At 34.9% G+C, this 22,774-nt stretch overlaps 1 protein-coding gene across 2 annotated transcripts; it reads left to right on the top strand.

The window, feature by feature from the left end:
• The first annotated feature begins 768 nt into the window (after positions 1–768).
• Positions 769–21,725, top strand: LOC102629141 (uncharacterized protein At3g06530). Of its 2 annotated transcripts, none has more exons than XM_052433306.1 (39): positions 769–1,090; positions 1,372–1,585; positions 1,687–1,782; positions 1,871–1,988; positions 2,070–2,243; positions 2,689–2,859; positions 3,978–4,033; positions 4,130–4,219; positions 4,309–4,451; positions 4,702–4,784; positions 4,856–4,984; positions 5,073–5,147; positions 6,173–6,341; positions 6,904–7,043; positions 7,157–7,249; positions 8,078–8,258; positions 8,531–8,628; positions 8,753–8,905; positions 9,047–9,200; positions 9,984–10,117; positions 10,303–10,384; positions 10,732–10,894; positions 11,822–11,897; positions 12,021–12,194; positions 12,289–12,354; positions 12,450–12,554; positions 13,456–13,545; positions 14,445–14,656; positions 14,760–14,976; positions 15,093–15,275; positions 15,560–15,655; positions 15,734–15,801; positions 15,876–16,224; positions 16,995–17,210; positions 17,823–18,491; positions 18,596–19,005; positions 19,421–19,676; positions 20,293–20,463; positions 21,189–21,725. In XM_052433306.1, the coding sequence occupies exons 1-39, from the start codon at positions 931–933 to the stop codon at positions 21,417–21,419; spliced, it is 6,465 nt and encodes a 2,154-aa protein (XP_052289266.1). In that variant the 5' UTR covers positions 769–930; the 3' UTR covers positions 21,420–21,725. The 2 variants fall into 2 exon arrangements, with proteins under 2 accessions (XP_052289266.1, XP_052289265.1); XM_052433305.1 differs by having other exon boundaries at positions 13,453–13,545.
• The last annotated feature ends 1,049 nt before the right edge of the window (positions 21,726–22,774 follow it).

The raw sequence follows: 22,774 nt of genomic DNA, 5'->3' as shown, positions 1-22,774 counted from the left end.
TAACAATAATTAATAATAACTAAAATAATAAAGTTAATAAAATATAATAAAAATAATAAATGTTAATAATGATAATATTAATAAAAATAATAATAACAATAATTAATAATAACTAAAATAATAAAGTTAATAAAATATAATAATAATAATAATAATAATAATAATAATAAATGTTAATAATGATAATATTAATAAAAATAATAATAACAATAATTAATAATAACTAAAATAATAAAGTTAATAAAATTTAATAATAATAATAATAACAACAATAATGATAATATTGTTAATAATGATAAATTAATTATTTTTATTAATTATTAATACTATAGATATTTTGGTAAATTGATTCTCATTCATATTTCTCATTCCCATTTATTTTGTCAAATAAACACATTAATGATATTTTAACAAATTTTCATTCTCATTTATTTTTATCTCATAAATATTAAAATCTCATTACTATTCTTCATTTCTATTGCAACTCATTCCCATTCTATAAAATAAACGCAAAAGAGTATTTTCATCTTTCATTATTGTTATTATATGACGTTGGGGTAAAAGTAAACACTAAAAACCCTACTTCAATGGTGAATGACGTCGTGGGCCCACTGTGCGGACTCACACTGTCACACACTCACACAGTAATTACGGACGCTTATCGAATGTATCAATAAGTAATGGGGTCTCAGTGAAATTATGCCCTGACATATCAATTATCATAGAAAAAATAAAATGACCAAATAACCCTTACCTGTTCCACCGTTTACAAACTTAAAACCCTAACCCCTAAAAACCTTTCAGCTTCCCCCTAAACACAAACCTTCCAAGCTGGTAGTACGTAAACCTGAGAAGCTCAACTGTTTATACAAATTTGATTTCTCCGCTTAATTGCTGAAGCTACAGCGAAGTTTATATTCACACGCAGTCATGGCTACCTCAATAGCCTCTCAGTTACAAGCTATCAAGTCTCTGGTACTAGCCGATGAAGAGCCCCTCAAAAGACCTTTCACGCGCCCTTCCATCTTGTTTAACCCTAAAGAAGCTGCTGATATCGATACCGACACTATTCTTAATATCGCACTTTCAGGTTTTTATAATTCTCATTGTTTTCAAATTTTGTACAAGTTGAACGAATTGTGAGTATTTTGTTAATAAGAAATGATAACCAATTTTTCTTTTGTTTGTGGTTTTTGATTAAAAGGTATTAATTTGAAAGACTTAATGCATTGTAGTCCTATATAGGCAGGCTTGTTGATTATAAAATTAGAGTAATATCTGAGCTCTATAGCTAATTATTTTTCAGTGTTGTGAAATTTGGGAATTTATTATAAACTGAGCATTTTGATTGTTTGTAAATTTGATTTTCAGGTCTTGAGGTTCTTACAAGTGTAGACGGAAGGTTCAGAAACTATAAGAATGATTTATTTAGTCACAAGAGTAAAGATTTAGATAGGGAGTTGATGGGTATAGAGGAGAATAATAAGATCAATGCGACAATCAGTTCATATTTACGGTTACTCTCAGGACATCTTGAACTGCCTGCATCGCTCAAAACACTAGAGTACTTAATACGTAGATACAAGTAAGTACAATATTATGCAAAAAAATATTTATACTTGCATTTACTTATGCAATATGTTTTATTCTTTAGTGCTTACGATTTGCCTTTGGTTGGAATTTCAGGATTCATGTGTACAATACTGAGGAATTAATTTTATGTGCTCTGCCGTACCATGATACCCATGCTTTTGTTCGAATAGTGCAGTTACTTAATTTAGGGTGAGGACTACATGATTCTTGTACATTGTTATATTTGATATTGTGGATCAATGAAATTTCCTGATTTTTTATTTCCTTTGAACTGTAGAAATAACAAATGGAAATTTCTGGAAGGCGTTAAAGTCTCGGGTGCGCCACCACCGAGGACAGTTATAGTGCAGCAATGCATTCGTGATATGGGTGTTTTGGAGGTTTTATGCAACTATGTGAGTGTCTGGTCCACATTGCATTAGTACTTTGGTCAAACGTCTTGTTGTAGGTGTCACCTAAATGACTTTCTGGTGCAGGCATCTCCTACAAAGAAGTTTTTGCCTTCAAGGCCTACTATCAACTTTTGCACGGCAGTAGTTGTTGAGGCTTTGGGTTCTGTTACCACCGTTGATAGTGATGCTGTGAAGAGAATCCTTCCCTTTGTAGTTTCTGGACTTCAGCCTGGCACCAAAGGAGGTTCAGATCACAAGGTGAGGTTTAACAATTGTTACTCAAATTTGGATATATTGATAATCACCAGTGTTTGGCATAATGGTTCATGACTGGTGATGCTTACAGGTTCTCACAAAATATAAATAAATAAATAAGTATGATAGCAGGCAATGATGAGGCCAAGTATTTGATTTGCATATGTGAGCCGCATTCCTAAATCGTGATGCGTATCTTTTTGTGCTCTTTATCTAATTTTAATTGTGATATTTTATTGCTGCATATATTTTGTTCTAAATTGTGCTCGTATTATCTAGATTTCTTTAGTGGATTGTGGTTATTTCCTGATTGTTTTGTTACGTTAATTTCTGTTCTCAATGTTTAGGTTCTGAGTTGTATTTCTATAATATTTTTTTGATAAAAAGGTTGAGAGTTTTATTCTGTCATTACTTTTTAGTCTCGAATGTCACTCACCTCTGTTTGTAGGCTGGTGCTTTGATGATTGTTGCTTTACTTGCAAATAAAGTTGCTCTGTCTCCTAAACTTGTTAAAAGTTTGATTCGATCAATTGCTGAGATAGCTCGAGAAGATGTACAAGAGTCGACTGACCTGCAATGGTTTCGGCTATCACTTATGGCCTTAATAAACCTTGTCCAGGTACTTCTATGACTATCCATATAGCGATTTAATTTGTGATCAGTAGCGCAGAAATCTAATATACGTTGAATCAATAGTCATTTGTTAGAATTTTGTTTTGGTCCAAATAGAATTGATTTTAGTCTCTTACCACTTCTTCTTGTATTTTATTTCAATTTTCAATAATTAGCGGTGGTATTATTGTGATATATACTTATTTGTTGGTTTTATCAATACAATTTCTTGGCGTGTTTTTGGGGCTAGTGCACAAGTTGTTCATCTTTTCTAAATATTTTGCTCTCAATGCAATCTACTTAGCTTTTACCTTCGAAAAAAATTTACTCTGTATGTTCTGAGTCAATTAACTAATTAACGCTCGTCGAACACAATAACTTGAGGGAATTCATCTGGAAGTGACAGCTGCGGATTGCTTGGACTTCTTTGCTAAAATAAGAGGAGCTTATTCAAATATTTGTTTAAATATACTGTCATAGTTATTTAGCTATGTAGTTCATCTCATTGGCTTTCTTTCACTTACCAAAAGCTCAACAATTCTTGTTGTACCCCTCTCTCTAAAGCCCTGGCAGGAAAAAGATGGTTTTTCATTAAATGTACTTTTTTGTTAAAGAGTAACTCTATTAGCAAGAACATCTTTGGTGGTGGAGTTGAAAATCAATGACTAATGAAATTGAGATATTATTAGCATACGGTACTTTCTTTTAAAATATACAAAAATTAGTAAGCTAACCTGAGTTCCGAAATCAAGTAATGTCTAATCTGAAGTGGTCTTGATGTTCTTGCAAGGACCTTTACTCCCTTTCTGTTGAGCATAGTAGCATATCAAAGAACATGTATCCTTGATTATTCTGCTGTATTCTTCCTCATACTTGTAATGATTGAGTCAATCATTATAAGGACAATATGGAATCTTTTTCAAATGCTTATACTTTTGGTCTCTTGATTTCTACTGTGTGACTTGAAAATATTATGTGGTGCAAACTAGATAGCTTTTATTTCCTAAATATGATATCACTTTGTATTTGTTGTTGGAACGAGTTTTGTGTAAGATTAATTTGTGCCTAAGTGCATTCATTTCTTGGTTTTGCCCCTTTACTTTGGGTTGCATTAAATTTTGTCAGTTGCAACCTGTCGACATGTTCCCGAAGAAGGCCTTAGACATTTTGAAGGAAATACGGTAATCTTTCAACATTTCTAATGTTTCTGCATCCGATATCTGTTGGCTATTTCCTTTGCTTGAATTTCCTAATACTATTTTGTGCTTGCTCGACAGGGATATTGCTGAACTACTTTTGGGACTTTCTAAGGAGTTCAATATTGATAGATTCCTCTCTGTGCTTCTGGAATCTCTGGTTGACTTCTGGTTTGTACTTGATAACGTCTTTGAATTGTCTTTATGCGTATGTATCTTGCTCGAGTTATCAATTGAAATTCATGTTTGGTTACATGCAGTTCTTCTGATGAATTATGCCATCTTACTTTGATATCAATAATAGAGAAAGTTCCTATGAAGAATTTAGTTGGCCTTGTCGTCTCAAACATTCTTTTCTCCTGTCTGAGGCTCTCACAGAAGGATAGCAACTCAACATCATCAGGTTATATTGCATTTGTAACTTTAGTTATGTGGTTTGCATTCTTGCGTATCTTTTAGTTCATGCATTTGCGCGTAGTTGATTGTCAGGTTATATTTATGTATCTTTTGAGTGTTCTTCATTTTTGTTTCCATTTTTTCTTGCACATAATTTTCAGCATTGCATTAAAGGGCTGCCAGTGTGAACATTCTTACACCATTATTATGTGTTTGCTGGTAATTTTATTCGTACAAACTATATGGATTGCTTACAGGAAGTTGGGCCAAGAGGACTTTGGTTGCTATTAATGCAAAATACCCATTGGAACTACGTGGAGCAGTACGCAAATTTCTGGAGGTATGTGACAGACTGATCTTTTCTGTTCTTTGACTTTGAATTTTAGTTTGTGACTTGTCTGTTCATAATAGGAAACTAAAGTGAAATCCAAGAAAGAAGACACAGGTTTTGAAATTCTGTCTAAAGTGTTGGATGGAAATATTGATGTGTCTGAGGCTATCCCAGATTCAAAAATATGGTTTGCCTTGCATCACCCAAAGGTAAATTCTATGGCATTCCGTAAGAATTATGTAATTTTTTTCTTATAATCATATACTTAAATTATTATGCTTATGTAATGTGAATTAGGCTGAGGTCCGGCGAGCCACTCTCTCTGGTTTGAACCCATCTGGAGTTCTGAAAACAAAAGCTGTTGACCCACAGGTACTTTTAGTTGTCTTTGTTATGTTCTTTTTATTTTCGGCTGTCATCTATAGTGAATAGATAAGTACATGGTCTATGTTATGTCATTTACTTATGTAGAAGCTTATCAGCTATATATTGATCTATATTTGACAATAATGTACTTGTTGGTCTTGATGTTGATTTCTCATTATTGTGTCTCATCCCTGTTTTTTTTTATGCTTTTTTGGTTGAAAATGTTGTTTGACTTCTCAAAGTTACCATCTAATTTCGTTATGCAGCAGTTTTGGGATTTTGTTTAAATTTGTTCTTTAGCTGAATTATATTTTGGTAGCATCAACTAATCTGAGTTGCCCCTTTATAGTTGCTAATTTCTTTTCAAATTTGGCTCAGTTATGTCCTTGTTACCTAATAAAATGGCATGAATCTTCTCCCACTCAAACCATTTCTCTGGTCCGCCACTTGGGTTGCAACTTCGATTTTCCATTTAGAAATGTAACCAGTAAGAGCTAGCTGCCAAACTAATTTTATTTAAGCTATGTGGTTCTGTTTGAAACATGATTTCTGGATTTCATATTTATAGTTCTGTCCCCAGATTCCCTAGATTTGAGTTAAATTTTTTTGGGAAAATAGCTGTGGTATCTGCATATCATTTTGGTTTGAAGCTGCTGTCTTTAGTTTCCATCTCTGTAATGAGCACATCATTTTCTTTGTTAGTTATTGTTGGAGACCTTATTGTTATCACTTGTTTCTTCTGAGATATTTGATTTCCTGGCAGAAAATCTCTTCCTTTATTTTTCACATTTTCAAGCTCTGTCGCTGAACTATTCCTGGCTTTATAGAGCCAATATTGACTGCTTTGCCAAGATTCTGTGTTATAGTCCTGGTGTGGAGGCTGTGTGAGATTGGCTTGACAAACTGTTATGTGTGTGCATTTTTCTGTGTTAATTCATGTTGGCATACTAAATATCATATATATCGGACCACAAGTTTTCTGATTTGAGATCTTCTGATTTTTTTATTTTTCTCATTTATCTTGTTGTCAGAGGCTTGTGACGATTCAAGATGCTATTTTGCACCAGCTTCACGATGATGATCTAACTGTTGTTCAGGCTGCCTTGTCTATTGATGGATTGCCTGGAATGATAAGCCCCTCTGATCTTCTTGAAGGATTGAATGATGTTCTTAAAAGATGTGTTATTATTCTTATGTCAAGTGAGTATGGTCTACGTACTTGATATGCCTTTGATTGTTCTCTTTTCTGTGCATACATTCCATTTTCACATTTTAGTAGGGGCTAATTGCTTTGGTTATGCTTTTTTTTTTCTTTTTTTCTCTCTCTGTGCTCTGGTCTCTGGTCATGCTTTGTTAGAGCTAAATTGCCTCAATCTTTTCATGGTGCAGTGCTGCTTGTTATTCACTTTCTATTCATTGCTAAAAAATAATGGTGTGAAAGAGAAATATTTAAAAGGTGTTTGTTTTCACCTGGGGAGGGCTAACTATTTTACTGATTCTCATTGGTTTAAGTTCCATTGCTGTGGTCTTACTGATAATGAACTCTGAATTCACTTTGGTGCTTGTTGAGTCACTGATGTTGATATGTTGGATCTTCCCAGTTTGTATTCTTTGGCCATTTGATTAGAGAAATATCTAGCTGTTTGTTCTCCTCCAGCAATGTCTTTCATAAAAAATAATTTTCACCTATTTTGTTGAATAACTTTAAATAAAATGTGCTGCAAGTCATATGCTTCAATCTGTCTAATGTTTATGCTTGCAGATTCGTCAGATAAACTTGCTCTAGCTGGTGATGTAGCCGTTTCATGCCTGAAGATTGTGATATCAAGCTTCCCTGGCATGAATGATCATTTTAAGAAACTTTCTGCCATGATTTTTCCATTACTGCTTATTCTGCCAAAGGTTTCTTCCCTTTGTGTTTCAGTCTCTTGGTTCTTAAAATTGCACTTTACCACCAAACAAGCACTAGAAATTGTTTTGTTGATAATATTTGTTTTTATTGCAATTCTTCTCAGACACAGAAGACAAATTTAAAGATTTTGGAGTTAGCCAAGGAACAAAAGCTGCCTTTTTACCATAATATTGCCGTTGTTTCCAGTAAGAGAAAGGTAAAATATCTTGCATGTGATTTTTACATTGATTGTGGTTTAAAATCTTGAAACTGCCATTTAAAGCATAGATGGAAATTAGCCCGTTAGCACTGTTAAAGGTTTTTGGACTGCGGTATAGAAGTTAGAGAGAAAGCTTGCATTTGTTTGTATAATAGGTCACTAAAGTTGAGATTGAGTCCTGGGTCTTGATTTTTCTTGGACTTGCATAGGAAAAGATAGGAATATAAAATTCTTAAAACCAATTGTCTCTTGATGAGGATAGAAAATGTAATCTTTTATACTTCTCAGTTTCAGTTTTTGTATAACTTGTGCTTGGAATTAAATATAAAATAAGGGTTTCGGTGAGCTAATGGCATACACCTTGATGAGATAGGTGGTTGGAGCCATGGAAACAATTGATATCATAGAGGATTTTTTAGTTCTTCATTGTAGTTTCATTGGGAGGTAATTGCCATTACATTTATTTCAATAATGTTCTAATATAATTATTTCATCTAAATGATAAGAAGAAAAATGGTCTTGAGCTTTTATAATGTTCCATGGATGTGATCTGAACTGACTAAGCAGGTTCAGCTGATTAGTTTAACGTCATGTTGCCAACTAGTTATGCTCATGATGCTGTCTCTAGCTTGATCTGTACAAGGAGGATGTTCTAGTGAATTAGAAAATAATATTTGTTAGCTATTGTAAAACTAATATAAATTCCTGAAGGTTTTTCTTCATCTTGTATATTTATTCTATTGCTGTGGCTAATTATGATGGTTCAGTAGTTAATTTTATGTCAGTTGTAAATAATTCTGAAGTTGTGATCTGGTAAAAATGCAGAAATCAGAACCGGGAAGCCTTTCTTCAATTAACATGGAGATTGTTAGCAGTTTGGCAGAAACATTCTTGAAGCATCCTGATGAGTATTTGTCATTGCTGACTGAGAGTTGTAGTAATTTTAAGTTATCAAAGACCCTGTTCTTTATGGTTCTCGTGCAGTCATTGCAGATGCAGAATAGTAGTATGTTCTCCCATATTCCCTCTTTGTTGTTAAATGCAAAGGCTTATCAATTTTATTGTAGTTTTCATTTTTTTGCCCACTTAGCTTGTCAAAATAGGTCCTGTTTAGTTTAAATCCATGACTTGATGGTTATTTTCCAAGTGCTATCTGTTTATCTCATTTGACTGTCTTAGACAATGCTTCATTTTGAACATAATAATTATTATGTTTTTAACAAGTGTTTCTCATATAATTATGGAGAACTTCTGTTATATATTTCTTTTGCATGTTAGGAATTGGGCATTCTTTGGCACTTTTTGAAGCTTGCTTTTCTGTTCTGAAGAGTGAGTGGGAAGTCTTCGAATATAGGTTTGATGGTTCCGTGAATGAGGTATGAATTTACTGGACACTGTAGTTTCTCATTGGTTTTCCTAGTTGTGCATATGTTCATGATTCTAATTCTCTGTCTTCCATCAATGTGATTTCATTTTTTATGTTTACTTTTTGATTGACAGTTCAGTGCAGAAATCCTGTCTTGGGACTGCAGAAAATTTCTAGATCAGCTATTTGATACTGATATTGAGGCTTTGAATACAAAACTGCTGATTTGCATATTCTGGAGGTTACTAGAGGCATTTATTTTGGCAATGCCTGCAGATGTCTTGTTGGTTGGTCCTCTTCCTGACTCACTGCTTTTTTCTTGCCTTCTGAGGTTGCTTTGGCAAGTGGTCATTTTTGCCATAGTGGTTTCTTGTCATACTTTCTATCTTGTTATGATTGTTGAATATATCTACTCTCTGCTCCCTCAGGATGTCAATGAAAGGTGGTATAGCAGACTTGAAGAATTGTTTGTCTTTTTTGCAAACTCGCGTTTGAAACATGTTTTCAAGGAACATCGACATTACCTTGTTTCAAAATGCAAAGTCTCTCTTGTCTGTTTCCTGTCCAAGTTTTTTACAGAAGGTGCTTGCTTTTAATTCAGTCTATGCTACTTGTTCCTCTTATGTTTGTTTATTTATTTCATTAATACATTTGACACACCCTAGCCCCACCCCACCCCATCCCATGCACAAACAAATATTAAAGGGATTACCCCCTCTCCAAGGTGGTTGTGAGAGGAAAACTTTTCCTAGACCTCTTGTTTCCACTAAAAGGGTCGAACCAACTGGGCTATCCCCATTGGATACAATCATAACCCACTTGATGATGGTAGTTTTGCAGTGAGGATTATCAGGTTGAAGATTGATTTTACAGAAGTTTTAACGTCTATAGTGTATTTTATTTCAAGGGTCATAAAATATTCTATAATATGGTTTTAATATTGGGATACCTGTCATTTGCATTATATTTTGAACATAGAAAATTCTTCCTTGCATTTAATATTTCTGAGTGGTTTGCAAGAGAGGTATTTTTCCTCTCTCTCTCTCTTCTCTCTCTAAGTTAGTCTCTCTGTGGGTTTGATTATGAACTATTTTTCCTTAGACCTTTTCCCTGGAAAATGGTTTGCAAGAGAGGTATTTTTCCTCTCTCTCTCCTCTCTCTAAGTTAGTCTCTCTGTGGGTTTGATTATGAACTATTTTTCCTTAGACCTTTTCCCTAGCAAATGGTTTTTCTGAATTATCACAGATTCATGGGTATTCTGGATATATAATGACGGAATTTACATAATATTTTGGAATGGGAAACTAGTCGTCTAATTCATCATGTTTTATATCTTGTTCTGATCATGTATGTTTACCTTTGTAGATGTTCCTGCTGCTGTCCAAATCGAGAGTCTCCATTGTTTCACTTTTCTCTGTTCTCAGGCAGATGATAGTCTGCTGTTTGAACTTCTAGCTGAATTTCCGTCAGTTCTAATTCCACTAGCCAGTGATAATCAGGTATAACCATGTTCCCCACCATCTTTATTTCCTTATGGCTACTGTATGCTCTTGCAGGCTTTCAAAGACTGTTGTTTATCTGTTTCCTGTTGAGATGCTGAATCTTCATCGGTTTCATATTTAGTTCTGTTTATGAAGAAGTACAATGACTTGATTCCTTGTGTTCTATTCTCTTTCTTTTTCAGGAGATGAGAGTGGCTGCCATGGGCTGCATTGATGGTTTATATGCATTGTGGCGCCGTTTCGACTTTTCTAGCAAGAAAAATGGTATGCATTGATGGTTTACCAAAATATTGTATATATTGCTATTATTTCCATCTCTGTATACATTTTTAATGTATATTTTATTTGTAATTCTGACTGGGATGGGTTTTGGCATATGTTTGTCGGGATTGATATGTTTTGGATTAGAAAATGAATGGGTATACTTGCTGTCTATAAATAGGCGTTTTTTATGTCTTTCTTTATGGAATTGATTTTCTCTGTTTTCCGTTCTCTTTGTGGACAATCCACTTTTGTATCTTCTATCCTTTTGGTTTTATTGATACAGTATTCTTTGTTTCTTATGGAAAAAAAAAAGATTGTTGTTATATTTTGAATGGTATTAATGACAGGAAGCACTGCATTATGGAGTCATTTTCTTGATGATCTTCTGGGCTTGATGGTTCAGCAAAAAAGGCTTATATTGTCAGACAAGAAATTTCTTTCTTCATTTATGACATCTTTGCTCAGCTCATCCTGCAATAGTCTTTTAGTGCCAGAGAGCATTGGACAGAGGTATTCAACTAATTTTATTAAACTTGTGGTACTTGCGGGAATTATTATGCTTTGCTCATTTTTGATCTCTTGAAAATACACAAGTCCACATATATTGGGTACTATCTGCAAAATTATTGATTTTTTTTTAACGGTCTTATTGAATAAATAACATTTGCAAGATGATGATTGTGCTATTTTGAGTAATTTCGTGCATTCTTGCTGTGTGGTGTATGTTATTGTGATGCTTCTCCATTTATTGTTCTCTGTTTAGGCCACCAGAGCAATAACTAGCCAAATGCTTTTCTCACTAGTATTTTCCCTGTGCTGTGATCAGGGTTCTTTTTATATTATTGATGCTTCTTATAAGAAATTTAATCATGCATGGTTGGTGTGGAGGAATCTGAAGGCTGGGATCAGGGAAACGACAGTTCATGCTCCAGCAGTCACAAGTGGGCAACAAATTCCTTTGTTTTTGCTTGGAGCCTGACCCACGCCTTAAAGAACTTATGAGTTATGATCTTAACTGTGTACAATATGAAACAAGCTACTTCTGGAATTATTTCAGTTACTACAAATAACCCAGGAATTCTTTTTCTTTTCGTTTTTCTCTTTCTTTTTTCAAATGAATTCTAGTTCATTATAATAATATCTTTAGCATGCAGAAAGTTCTTCCATTTTTGGTTTTTTGCCAAATTGCATCTGCTGAACTGAAGTTTGTTGTGTCTAATGTGCATTTACATTTTTTACCTGTCTTGAACACCTGTTTGCGGCTTACTCGTTCCAGGCTGTGAGGGCTTTTAATATTAACATTCAGTTTCTTTTCTATTAAATTGATTATTTTGGGCTCATACCTTGTAATACTTTATGCTTATTCATTTATGTGAATTCCTTAAGTTCTATTTTATTTATTCATTGTGTGTTTTGTTTGATCATATGCTGTTTCAGATTTGATCAACAGACGAAAGATAAAACTATTGCTTTCATTTTGGGTTCTGCTCTAAAACTTTCTGCATTTGGGAAGGTTTGCCCTCTTAGATCTGTTCTTGAGCAAATCTAGTTTTTGAGTTGTTTTTAATTGTTATTATTTAGTTTGGCAATGATGTTTGGTTGAAAAAATTTTGATTGGAAATGATATCTTTGGCAGTTAATGATTCTGTCTTTGCTCAAAGGGCTGGGCAGTGCAATTCTGCATGTCAAAGATGTCAGGTCATTTTTGTCTTTACTTCTGGAAAGGCGCAGTCAACATTACATTGAGCTACATAGCTCGTCTCCAAAATTGTCAGGAAATGAAATCAGAATCTTGTGCCTTCTTTTGGAGGTAAATAGCATTTTCTTCTCCCTCCGACCTTCAATTATCGATGCTTAATGAATCTTATTTTCTTGTGTTTGATGCAAATTCTGTCATGTACTAGAGCTGCGCTTCACTCTTCTCGTTGGACAATCACGATTTTAATGTCTATTTGGTGAAAGCTTTGCAAGTAAGAACTTATCTGTAACTTTTCTAGATTCTTTCCAATGCAGATGGATTAGCTGTGTTTCATTGACATTTTCTATTATGTTGTTATCCTTTCAGGTGGAGATGATGTCTCCAGAAGATCCTGCTGTTATTGAACCTTGCATTGCTGTTTTGCAAAAGCTAAGCAGTCAATTTTACATTGGATTGACAACTGACATGCAGGTACCATTATTAATATATGGGCATAGCATGCGCAATTTATTGCTTTCCATGATAACTTATGCTGGTAGCCATGGCAGTTTGTTATAGTAACTTGTTTTCTTTGTGCTTGGCAACCTTCCCTAATAGTAAGATATATAATAAATGGACATCAAAGAATTCCTCGAGGAACAGAAGAGGGTGCAGAGGAAAAGAAAATCTTTAAAATGTACTTAAGCAATAAACCCTTCCTCCCACACTCTGGCAAAGAGAAAAATGATTTTACTTGGGTTATTTTATGAATACTATTTTATGAATACTTTACATATACATCAATAATAGAGTTATTGTACTGTATGCAATAATATTGAGCCTAATCCTGGAGTTTTGCATGATTCTGGAGCTTAGTTGTGTTATACTGTGTAATTAGAAAAAGTTATTCTTAATTTTATTTGATTGATCCATCGATTTGACAATTTTCAACATCTTCATTTGAGTTAAAGATCCGTTGGCTTCACACCTTTTCAAATGCTTTAATGAATAGGAAGAGACCTGAATTTTTATGAACATTAAACAATTTATTTGCAGAAAATAATGTATGAATAGCCCCGTGCTGCTCCATCTCTGTGATCAATGGATCAAGTGCCTGCGCAGATGCAAAATAATAATATTGTATTAGGAAATAAATATTTAGGAATCAATAGATGTATGAGTTTTATTTAATGAACTATTGGCAATATTTAGGATATCATTGAATATATGAAACTTTTCTGAAGAAACTTCTCTTTCCGACATAAACTAAACAAATTGATAAAAAATCAACTTATAATCTTTTTGTTGTTCCAAACAACTAATAGGAAAATGTTCTGGTTTGTCCAATGATTCTTGCTTCATGGAACCTCATTCATTTTCTTTTGTTTAGCAGGAGTGTCTATTTCGTCACCTTGTGCTTCTGTTTCGGCATGCTAATGGTGCTGTGCAAGATGCAGCTAGAGAGGCCTTACTGCGATTAAATGTTTGTTCCTTGTTCTTGTTTTATTTATTTATTTATTTTTTCTGTTGGAAGTATTTGTTACTATAAACAATAATGCATAACTGTCAGTCTTCATTTTGTATTCTTCCAATTGATAAATATGGATAATTATGTAGAAAAGAAGGTTCTGATTTTACTGCAATTTGTATATTTTCTTGTTTTTTTCCTTTTTCTTTTTTTTTTTTGGGGGGGGGGGGGGGGGGGGGGGGTTGCTAATCACAGGTAGGCCCTCGTTGTATGCCCAAATGTCAATAAATCCTTCTTTTTTGTTCTTTTTACCCCTGCCTTGTAGTCTTTAGCGTTAACCTTGAAATTTGAGTTGTGTTAATCAAGCAGTTTTTCCTTGACTGATTTCCAGTTGTAATGCCAAAAGCTGGCCATTAAGGTAAGAGTGGTTTAAAAAGGGATTGAAGAGACAATTAGTAAACCGTATGGGTTCTGGTGCCTTCCCTTTTTTTTGTTGTTTGTGGTTGATGTTATTTTGTGTGGGGCGAGAGAGGTGGGTGGTCGTTAGTGAGGCGTTGGGGAAGTAATGTTCCTGCTTTGTTACTATTCTCTTATGTTTTTGGGCTTGAAGGATCATATCTTTCTTGAATGAATCCAGAATCTATCCATAAATAGAATTTGCACTGCTAAAGTCTGAAATATGTTTTTTGAGCTTGAAGGATCAATTCTTCCATTAAATTTCCCAATAAAAGAAACTGAGTTTGTTGATGGCAAAAGAGAATTGGAAGAAAAGTCTGAAATATGCTTAAGAATATTTTGTGCTTTAAACACTATGGAACAGGTGATTGTCATTAGAATTAAGGTTTCTCTCGGTGATTTTTCGTAGTATGTTTAAGCAATGCACAATTGATTGGTTCTGCATTTGGATATGGCAGATTATGTGCTCCACAGTTGGCCAGGTACTTGATCCAATTTTGAAGCAGGAAAGTCTTGTTATCGGTTCAGCATATGGGAAGAAGAAAAAGAAATCAGATGAACATCAGAAGTCCAACTTCCATGCTGATGTGATATATAAAGGAGAAAATGCTCTCTCTTTCCTTAGTTCACTCCTTGATATACTGCTACTAAAGAAAGATATAGCAAACAGGTCTGTTTCTTAATTGCATCTGGTTCAGGAAATTAATTTGTAGAACTATGGTATATGTTAGGCTATATCATGTTATTTAGTTTATTCAATTTAATGGTTTTAGGGATTTGCTTCTGGGGCCCTTATTTAAGCTTCTTGGAAAAGTTTTTTCTGATGACTGGCTACAACAAGGTGCTGCTTTTGCCAAAGATGAAAAGTCGATCCAATCTTCATCTGGAATTTGCCAAACCATTTCAACAACATTGATTTACATTCAGCAGAAGTTGTTAATTGTTCTTGAAGACATCAGTGCATCACTCTTACATGCTATTCCTTTAAAGGTATTCCAATGTTGTTGTCTGAATGTGTTATTTAGAAATCTGATCAGTATTTAGGAATGACATTTCGGTTTGTGTTTTTATACTTTTGATTCCATTTGACACATCGTTCATGTCAGGATGACATTGTTAATAAAGTCAATGTTAAAATGTTGGTTGAATGTGCTCGTTCGACAAATGATGGGGTCACCAGAAACCACGTGTTTTCTTTGCTATCCGCCGTAGCAAAGGTTGTTCCAGACAAAATATTGGAGCACATATTAGATATACTTGCTGTTATTGGAGAAGCAACCATCACCCAGGTCTGTTAATTTTATTTTTGTTCTGTAGAGAAAGAGTAATGATTTGCTTTTTTTAAAATTTTTTTTTAAGGTTTTAGTTTTGGTAGTTGATGCTAGTAAAAAGATATTTGAAATTGTACAAAAGTTCCGGAGAATGTTTCAAGTATTTTGGCTGAAGGTAACATTGAACCATAGTGCAAAACTAGTGCTAAAAGTCAAACTTTGGATTCTGAAACAAATTTTAAGTAATACTATTCTTTCAAATCTTATTAATAATTATATACTGATTATGTTGTTTTTTATAGAATGACAGCCATTCACGACATGTCTTTGAGGTTCTCATATCTGCAATTGTCCCTTGTTGGCTGTCAAAAACTGACGACAAGGACAAAATACTTCAGGTAATACATAATAGTGCAAGCTCCGTTGACAGCTGTGATACTTGTTTCTGCTCTAATTTGGTTAAATTTTTCCTTCAGGTGTTTGTGAATGTTTTGCCTGAGGTCGCTGAGCACAGACGACAGTCAATTGTTGTATATCTATTAAGGTTTTATTTGGACGAATCTTATATTATTCTTGTTGGTCCTTAGTTTCTGCTTAAACTGACATGATTTTCTGCAGGACTTTGGGAGAATGCGATAGCTTGGCTTCTTTGTTTGTCTTTCTTTTTCGTTCCTTAGTCTCAAGGAAAGGATTGTCTTACCTTAACAATACACATGCTTCAGAGAGTTTTGCATCTTTTGCACAGAGAGAGTGGGAATATGCCTTTGCCTTGCAAATTTGTGAGCAATATTCATGCAGCATATGGCTTCCTTCTCTTGTTATGATGCTTCAAAAAGTAGGAATTGGTAATTTATGCCAAGAAATGCTTATGGAATTGCTGTGTGCCATGGAACTCATTTTACACAAAATGCATGATCCAGAATTTGCGTTCAAGCTTGGATCGGAGGAAGATTCAGATAACATTCAGGTAAGAATTTGTACTTACGAACTTTACCAAACCTTGAACATTGAATGACCTTTATTTTGAGAAGGTCTTGGATCAGTTCCTTGATCTTTGTTGGTCAGATCATTTTCTGTGTAAAAAAGGGTGTATACTGGTCAAATATCTTGAAAGAAACTTGGGCCTTTCTTTTTATGAATTAAGTTATTAGATTCAGAAATAGGTTTATCATTTGTATAATGGAATACAGCCATTGACAGAAATATGTCATCAGAATAGTATAGTTGATAATTATATTATCTAAGTTCCGGACAGAATTGAATATACATCCAATCTGCACAAGTTTTGGGAAGTTGGGAGTTTGAATTGTTAGTGAAAATCAATCTTGGACATTGTAGACATAACGGCTGTCCAGGTGAGATGTTCTTCAGTATAATTATGCATTCTGTTGTAAGTGGTATATGCTGTGTGGCTTTTCATTTTGGACCTGCTGGATCTATGCTCCCCATAACATAACATGACTTATGAGAACTTGAGGTAATCTATGTTTGCTGTGGGGCATTGTTTTGGAGTTTATCATATGCTGTTTTGATGAGGGAATGAAATCATTGTGCTCTCATATACATACTCCACTATATATCTGACCTATTTGAACTGTGATCGCATAAGAACTCAGTCAATTGTGATTACTCCACTATATATCTGACCTATTTGAACTGTGATCGCATAAGAACTCAGTCAATTGTGATTTCTTCCATTTCAAAACTCTGATCTTATGAGTTACTTTAACTTTACAGAGAAAACTTGAAGAACTCATGGAGCAGGTTGTTTTTCTCCTGCAATTTGTTGAAACAAGAAAAAAGCAAATGAGTGTACCCATCACCACTAGGAAAGATCTAAAGGAGTGTATGCGTGCTGTCTTGAGGACTGTTACTAAGGTCATGAACCCGGCAGCTTACTTTAAAGGCATTGTTAATTTACTCGGCAATGCAGATGGCAACGTGAAAAAGAAGGTATGTGGTTATTTATTGTGATTTAACTTTTGTGAAATAGAAATGCTTAGTTGAGCTAGTGCATTGGTCATCTATCAGAGTTTATCTAACATGTCTGGGTTGGATAGTAGAAAATTGATTTTTGGGTTCCTAAGGCCGAGAGTAGAGTGAAAATGCTCTTTTATTGATTTCCTTGCATTGATTTTGTAGAAGTTTACTCTTATAAAGAGAAATGAAAGATGAGAAGTTATAAAAGTTGTAGAAATAGACATGAGTTGTTGAAGACAGCAAATTGGAAGTTTTATAACAAAAAATTTGCAGCACAACCAAATTGTTGCACGTGCTTAAAGCAAATGAAGGCACATTATCCTTTAACTTTCCATTTGAGTGCCATATATTTGTGGACACATTTGTTGCATCCTCAGGTGTGTAACACAACAAATATGTCAGCGAATTGTTTCACAAATCATCACCTGTTCTATTTTCAAGCTTCATGTTATTATTATCATTACTTTTTGAGCACACAAATGTTTCACTCAAGCAGTGATGCATTGGCTTGAGGTTCAATTGTCTGTAGCCCCTGTGAACCTGTATGCTTCATTGTTTAACGGAGAAATTTGTACTTGTGAGCAGGCTCTTGGACTTCTATGTGAAACAGTGAAGGACCTTGGCATGGCTAAACCAAAGCATAAACGGAGAAGAGAACTTGATCCTGATTCAAATAGCCGTTGGTTTCATCTGGATGATAGTGCTTTTGAATCTTTTCGCAAGATGTGCTCGGAGGTTGTCCTGCTAGTTGATAATTCCACTGGAGAATCGAACATTTCATTGAAGCTGACAGCAGTTTCAACACTAGAAGTTTTGGCAAATAGATTTGCTTCTTATGATTCTGTCTTCAACTTGTGCCTCGCGTCTGTGACCAATAGCATTAGTTCACGCAACTTGGCTCTAGCTTCCAGCTGTCTACGAACTACTGGCGCTTTGGTTAATGTGCTAGGGCTAAAGGCATTAGCGGAGCTGCCTCTTATTATGGAGAATGTGAGAAAGAAGTCACGTGAAATCTCTACCTATGTGGATGTGCAAAATGAAAGTAATGAGGATAAGACTCAGAGAGAATCTCTCATGGCATCTGTTCTCATTACTCTCGAGGCAGTTATAGACAAACTTGGTGGTTTTCTGAACCCATATCTTGGAGATATTACAGAACTTTTGGTACTTTGTCCTGAATATCTGCCAGGATCAGATCCAAAACTGAAAGTGAAAGCTGATGCAGTTCGAAGGCTTCTCACAGACAAAATCCAAGTAATTGTTCTTATTAAAATGTTGGTTATTGACTTTGATCTGAAATTCTTGCTATTCATTCTTCATCTGGTATAGCAGTATAATCTTTGACCTTTTCTCTTTAGGTTCGACTGGCTCTGCCGCCTTTGCTGAAGATTTATTCTGGTGCTGTTGATGCTGGGGATTCAAGCTTGGTAATTGCATTTGAAATTCTTGGAAATATCATCAGTAGAATGGATAGGTCGTCTATTGGTGGTTTCCATGGAAAGATTTTTGACCAGTGCTTGCTTGCTCTTGATCTTCGCCGTCAACACCGTGTTTCAATTCAAGACATTGATATTGTAGAAAAGAGTGTCATCAGTACAGTGATTTCGCTTACAATGAAGCTAACTGAGACAATGTTTAGACCCCTTTTTATCAGAAGTATTGAATGGGCAGAGTCAGATGTGGAAGATATTGGCTCAATGAAAAGCAAAAGCATAGATAGGGCAATAGTTTTCTACAGCCTCGTAAATAAACTTGCTGAGAGCCATCGGTGAGTCAACTTACTTCATGTGTATTTATCTATGTTCATTTTTAGGTAATCTGCAGTTTTTCTTTGCTATGCTATGCTCTTGGATGTTGTGCCTTTAAACTTTTTGGTGTTGCTGAAATGCACACGACGGTGGTCGAGTTATGACCCTATCTCATGTAGATTCAAGCTTTATGAGCTGTTAGTGGCTACATGGATCTTCCTTATAGTTTTGATCAGAGGTGGTGGTTTATGACCTAGGTGTGCTGCAATAAGGATCTGTCAATAGTTTTTATCTTGAAGCTGTGGATTGTAACTTTTTCCTGCTAATTAGTAGTTATTCTATCTTTCTTAGAAATTTGAGGCTTTCATTTATTTTCTGAGTGTAGAATTTGCTTGGTGATTCATGTCATTTAAATACATTTAATGTGAAGTTCAGGTCTTTATTTGTTCCCTACTTCAAATACTTGCTTGAGGGATGCGTGCAGCATCTTACTGATGCTAAGGGTGTAAACACTGCTAATTCAACTCGAAAAAAGAAGGCTAGGATTCAGGAAGCAGGCACCATAAAAGAACAAAACGGTTCTTTATCAATTAATCACTGGCAACTCAGGGCGTTGGTGATATCGTCGTTACATAAATGTTTTCTTTATGATACTGCAAGCCTGAAGTTCCTTGACTCCACAAATTTCCAGGTTAGTTATATGCTACCTTTATTGTTGCTTGTAACTAGAATAATAGTATTGCAGCTATTTAAAATGCCATTAATGCTGGACTGACCAGACTAAATCTCAATCTATAATATTTTGCATTGCATTCTTGGAATCTTTTCATTTCAAAATATATATCCGACGGTTATTGTTACATTCTGAGGTATGGTTGGGGAATTTGAATTTCTGTGAGGTAAAGTGCATTTTGTATGCTGGTTTCTAACAAGTTTAAGGGTGTCTCCTTATGTTTCCACAAGCCAATTAGAAGCTACTATTAGATGATTTCAGTGATCACTGATCATAAAATGAGAAAGATATTCCTCTTGGCTGAGATAAAGTTCAATTCTCCTTGTATTTTTCTTCTCTTTTCAAATAGTATACTATTGCAGATTCAAAATTTTCCCCATCTGTCCATGATATATATTGCTATACACATTTATGGTTTTCATTTCAATTTGTGATGGTTCAGTGTTGTGATTCTCTATTGAACTTTTGAGTCTTAATGATGACTTTTTCCTTTTTGAAGAGGCTTTTCATTGAATTTTTTCACCTTTTATTCCCTGATTTGCTGTTTTTGATATATACCTTCACCTTTTTGCAGGTTTTATTGAAACCCATCGTCTCACAGCTTGCAGCAGAACCACCAGCTGGTCTGGAGGAGCATTTGAATGTACCTACTGTGAAGGAAGTTGATGACTTGCTGGTTGTTTGTATTGGTCAAATGGCTGTTACTGCAGGAACTGACCTTCTATGGAAACCACTGAATCATGAGGTGAGTCTCTAAGTCACTGAATCTGACGCCTTCCATTGTTGGGAGGAATGAATAAATAATTAGATTTGACACCTAAGACAAGAAAACTTTGGGACCTTTATTTGATTTGCCTAAAAGACATCCTTAATATAAAGTATATTTGGTCCATTCCTTAATTAGTCATTGGGATCATATTAGAAACTAGATTAAGTTTGCCTTATTTATGGGCAATTTTAGCTTTTTAAAAATATAGAAAATGCCTTGAAGTGTGTGTGATCTTCTCAGAGAGAGCTAGTTTTGATGGATCTTGTGAGAAATGCTGAAAGTCACTACAAAGTCTACTATTTTGAACGTAAAATAGGGGGTATTTTTGGACTTTTTACCCAATTTACATGGTCATACAAATCTTTTACGAGTTTTTCAAATACTTGGAGGATAGATAAATTAAAAGACCTGGGGACGGGGTTTTGAGATAGAGTTATAATTGATTCTAGCCTTGTATAGGGGGTGATTGGGTATACTTCTGTATAGGCCAAATAGTGCTAGTCTTTGTTTTCTGAGTGGACAGCTGGTCTGCTATCGGTTTTTAATCTTCTTCATTAATACATTTTCAAGTTTCTTTTTTTTTTAAAAAAAAAGATAAATTAAAAGAAACCCTCATGGCCCTGTCTCATATTTGTGCTTTTCAAGTACTACCAGGACGGTTTGACCCAAATCGAATTATATAAATTTTTTGAACGTTGCAGGTATTAATGCAAACCCGAAGTGAAAAGGTGCGGTCTCGAATTCTGGGACTGAGAATAGTCAAGTATTTTGTTGAGAACTTGAAGGACGAATACTTAGTATTGCTGGCTGAAACTATCCCCTTCCTTGGAGAATTGCTTGAGGATGTAGAGTTGCCCGTTAAATCTCTGGCACAGGATATTATCAAGGAAATGGAATCCTTGAGTGGCGAAAGCCTTCGACAATACCTCTGATGTTGTAATGCTTTCCACAGAATCAAACTTGTCCGCTGCCATGCTGAGCTTTTTTATGTAATGTGTTTTAGTTTCTGGGTTTTTCTTTTCGAGGGAACTGTAAATTAATAGCCCATAATCAGCAGTTTTGTAGGTCTAGGTTAACCAATAACCATTAAGCTCAAGCTCTGTCTGTTGCTTCCGGTGAGGTGAGTGTGCGCAAGGGGCCGAGCCTTGAGAAGTATTCATGTAATGCTTGCCAGATTTTATATGCCTTCGACGCTGTTACATAGTAATATATAAATGATCCAAATTTTTTCATGTTAAGGTAAATCTTATACTGTTCGTTCTTTAGGACAGTGTGATCACCAACGGGAACATTTAACATTTTTTATTCTACATTATGCTAAGCATATGACTTTTTAAGGTTGTATTTTGTTTATCTATCAAATTGATTAAAAGGGAGTTAATTAATAAGGGTGAATCTGGAAGTACTGTAAACATTTTAAAATCTTGTTTGGATGGTCATTTTAAATAAAATAAATAAGACTTCAATTTATGTATGTATATGGGAATAGGGATGGCTATGAGAAATTCCAAAATAATAATAAAGGTTTTTTCGTAAACAAAAGCAGTTTCGATGGAAGCATGAAAAGTATACTTTCAATTGTTTGAAGGAAAATGATGTTTGTCCTGGGTCAAACCCTGAATATAAACAAAACGGTGTCGTTTTATTCGTTTTTTTTTTTTTTTTTTTGCTTCTCCAAAACGCGAAGGAAAATTATGCGGTTGTCTTCTAGCAGCAATCTCTTTAGGGATCATATACCAGTACACGCGACACCAATAGTTCACATCCACCTCGTTCTACATACTGCAATCCATCAGCAAAATAAAAATCCACAATCAAACCAAATCATAACAATCACAGCAATGAAATTCTAAAAAAGAGACCAAACCTTTGAATGTTAGCAGCCCACAAATCACTCGAAAGGAGCTTCTCCCTCATTGTCCTCACCCTCTTCTTCCCCTCCGGAGGCTTAAGCAACTCAATCTTCTTCCCCAATTTCCTCGCCTCGCAAAATTCACAAACCCATTCACCTTCAGGAACCTCCTTCAACGGCGGCTTCAAGCACTTCAAATGAAACCCACCTAAGCAATCATCACACTCAAGCATAACATTCCTCCCTGCTCTAAAACAAATCCTACACTCCTCCACCTCAGGATCCTCTTCATCCGAGCTTGCATCCTCTCTCCTCTTCACATACACATCATCTCCCACCTCAAATTCACCCTCATCATACACCACTTTCTTATAATAAACCCTCCTCTTCTTCAAATTCTCCACTTTGCCACTCTGCGTTTTCACCTTAGACCTT

The sequence above is a fragment of the Citrus sinensis genome, chromosome 9 (assembly GCF_022201045.2).
Source record: "Citrus sinensis cultivar Valencia sweet orange chromosome 9, DVS_A1.0, whole genome shotgun sequence".
Classification (NCBI taxonomy): domain Eukaryota; kingdom Viridiplantae; phylum Streptophyta; class Magnoliopsida; order Sapindales; family Rutaceae; genus Citrus; species Citrus sinensis.
Note: the sequence above shows the minus strand (reverse complement) of the source record. Positions and strands in the feature narration are given on the sequence as shown.

What these genes read in the sequence shown, in the direction of transcription:
- LOC102629141 (XM_052433305.1), top strand. Translation starts at nt 931, where the DNA reads ATGGCTACCTCAATAGCCTCTCAGTTACAAGCTATCAAGTCTCTGGTA. An exon ending in GACATTTTGAAGGAAATACG is followed by an intron (nt 4,034 to 4,129) that starts GTAATCTTTCAA and finishes CTTGCTCGACAG; the next exon opens with GGATATTGCTGAACTACTTT. An exon ending in GTCCAAGTTTTTTACAGAAG is followed by an intron (nt 9,201 to 9,983) that starts GTGCTTGCTTTT and finishes TTACCTTTGTAG; the next exon opens with ATGTTCCTGCTGCTGTCCAA.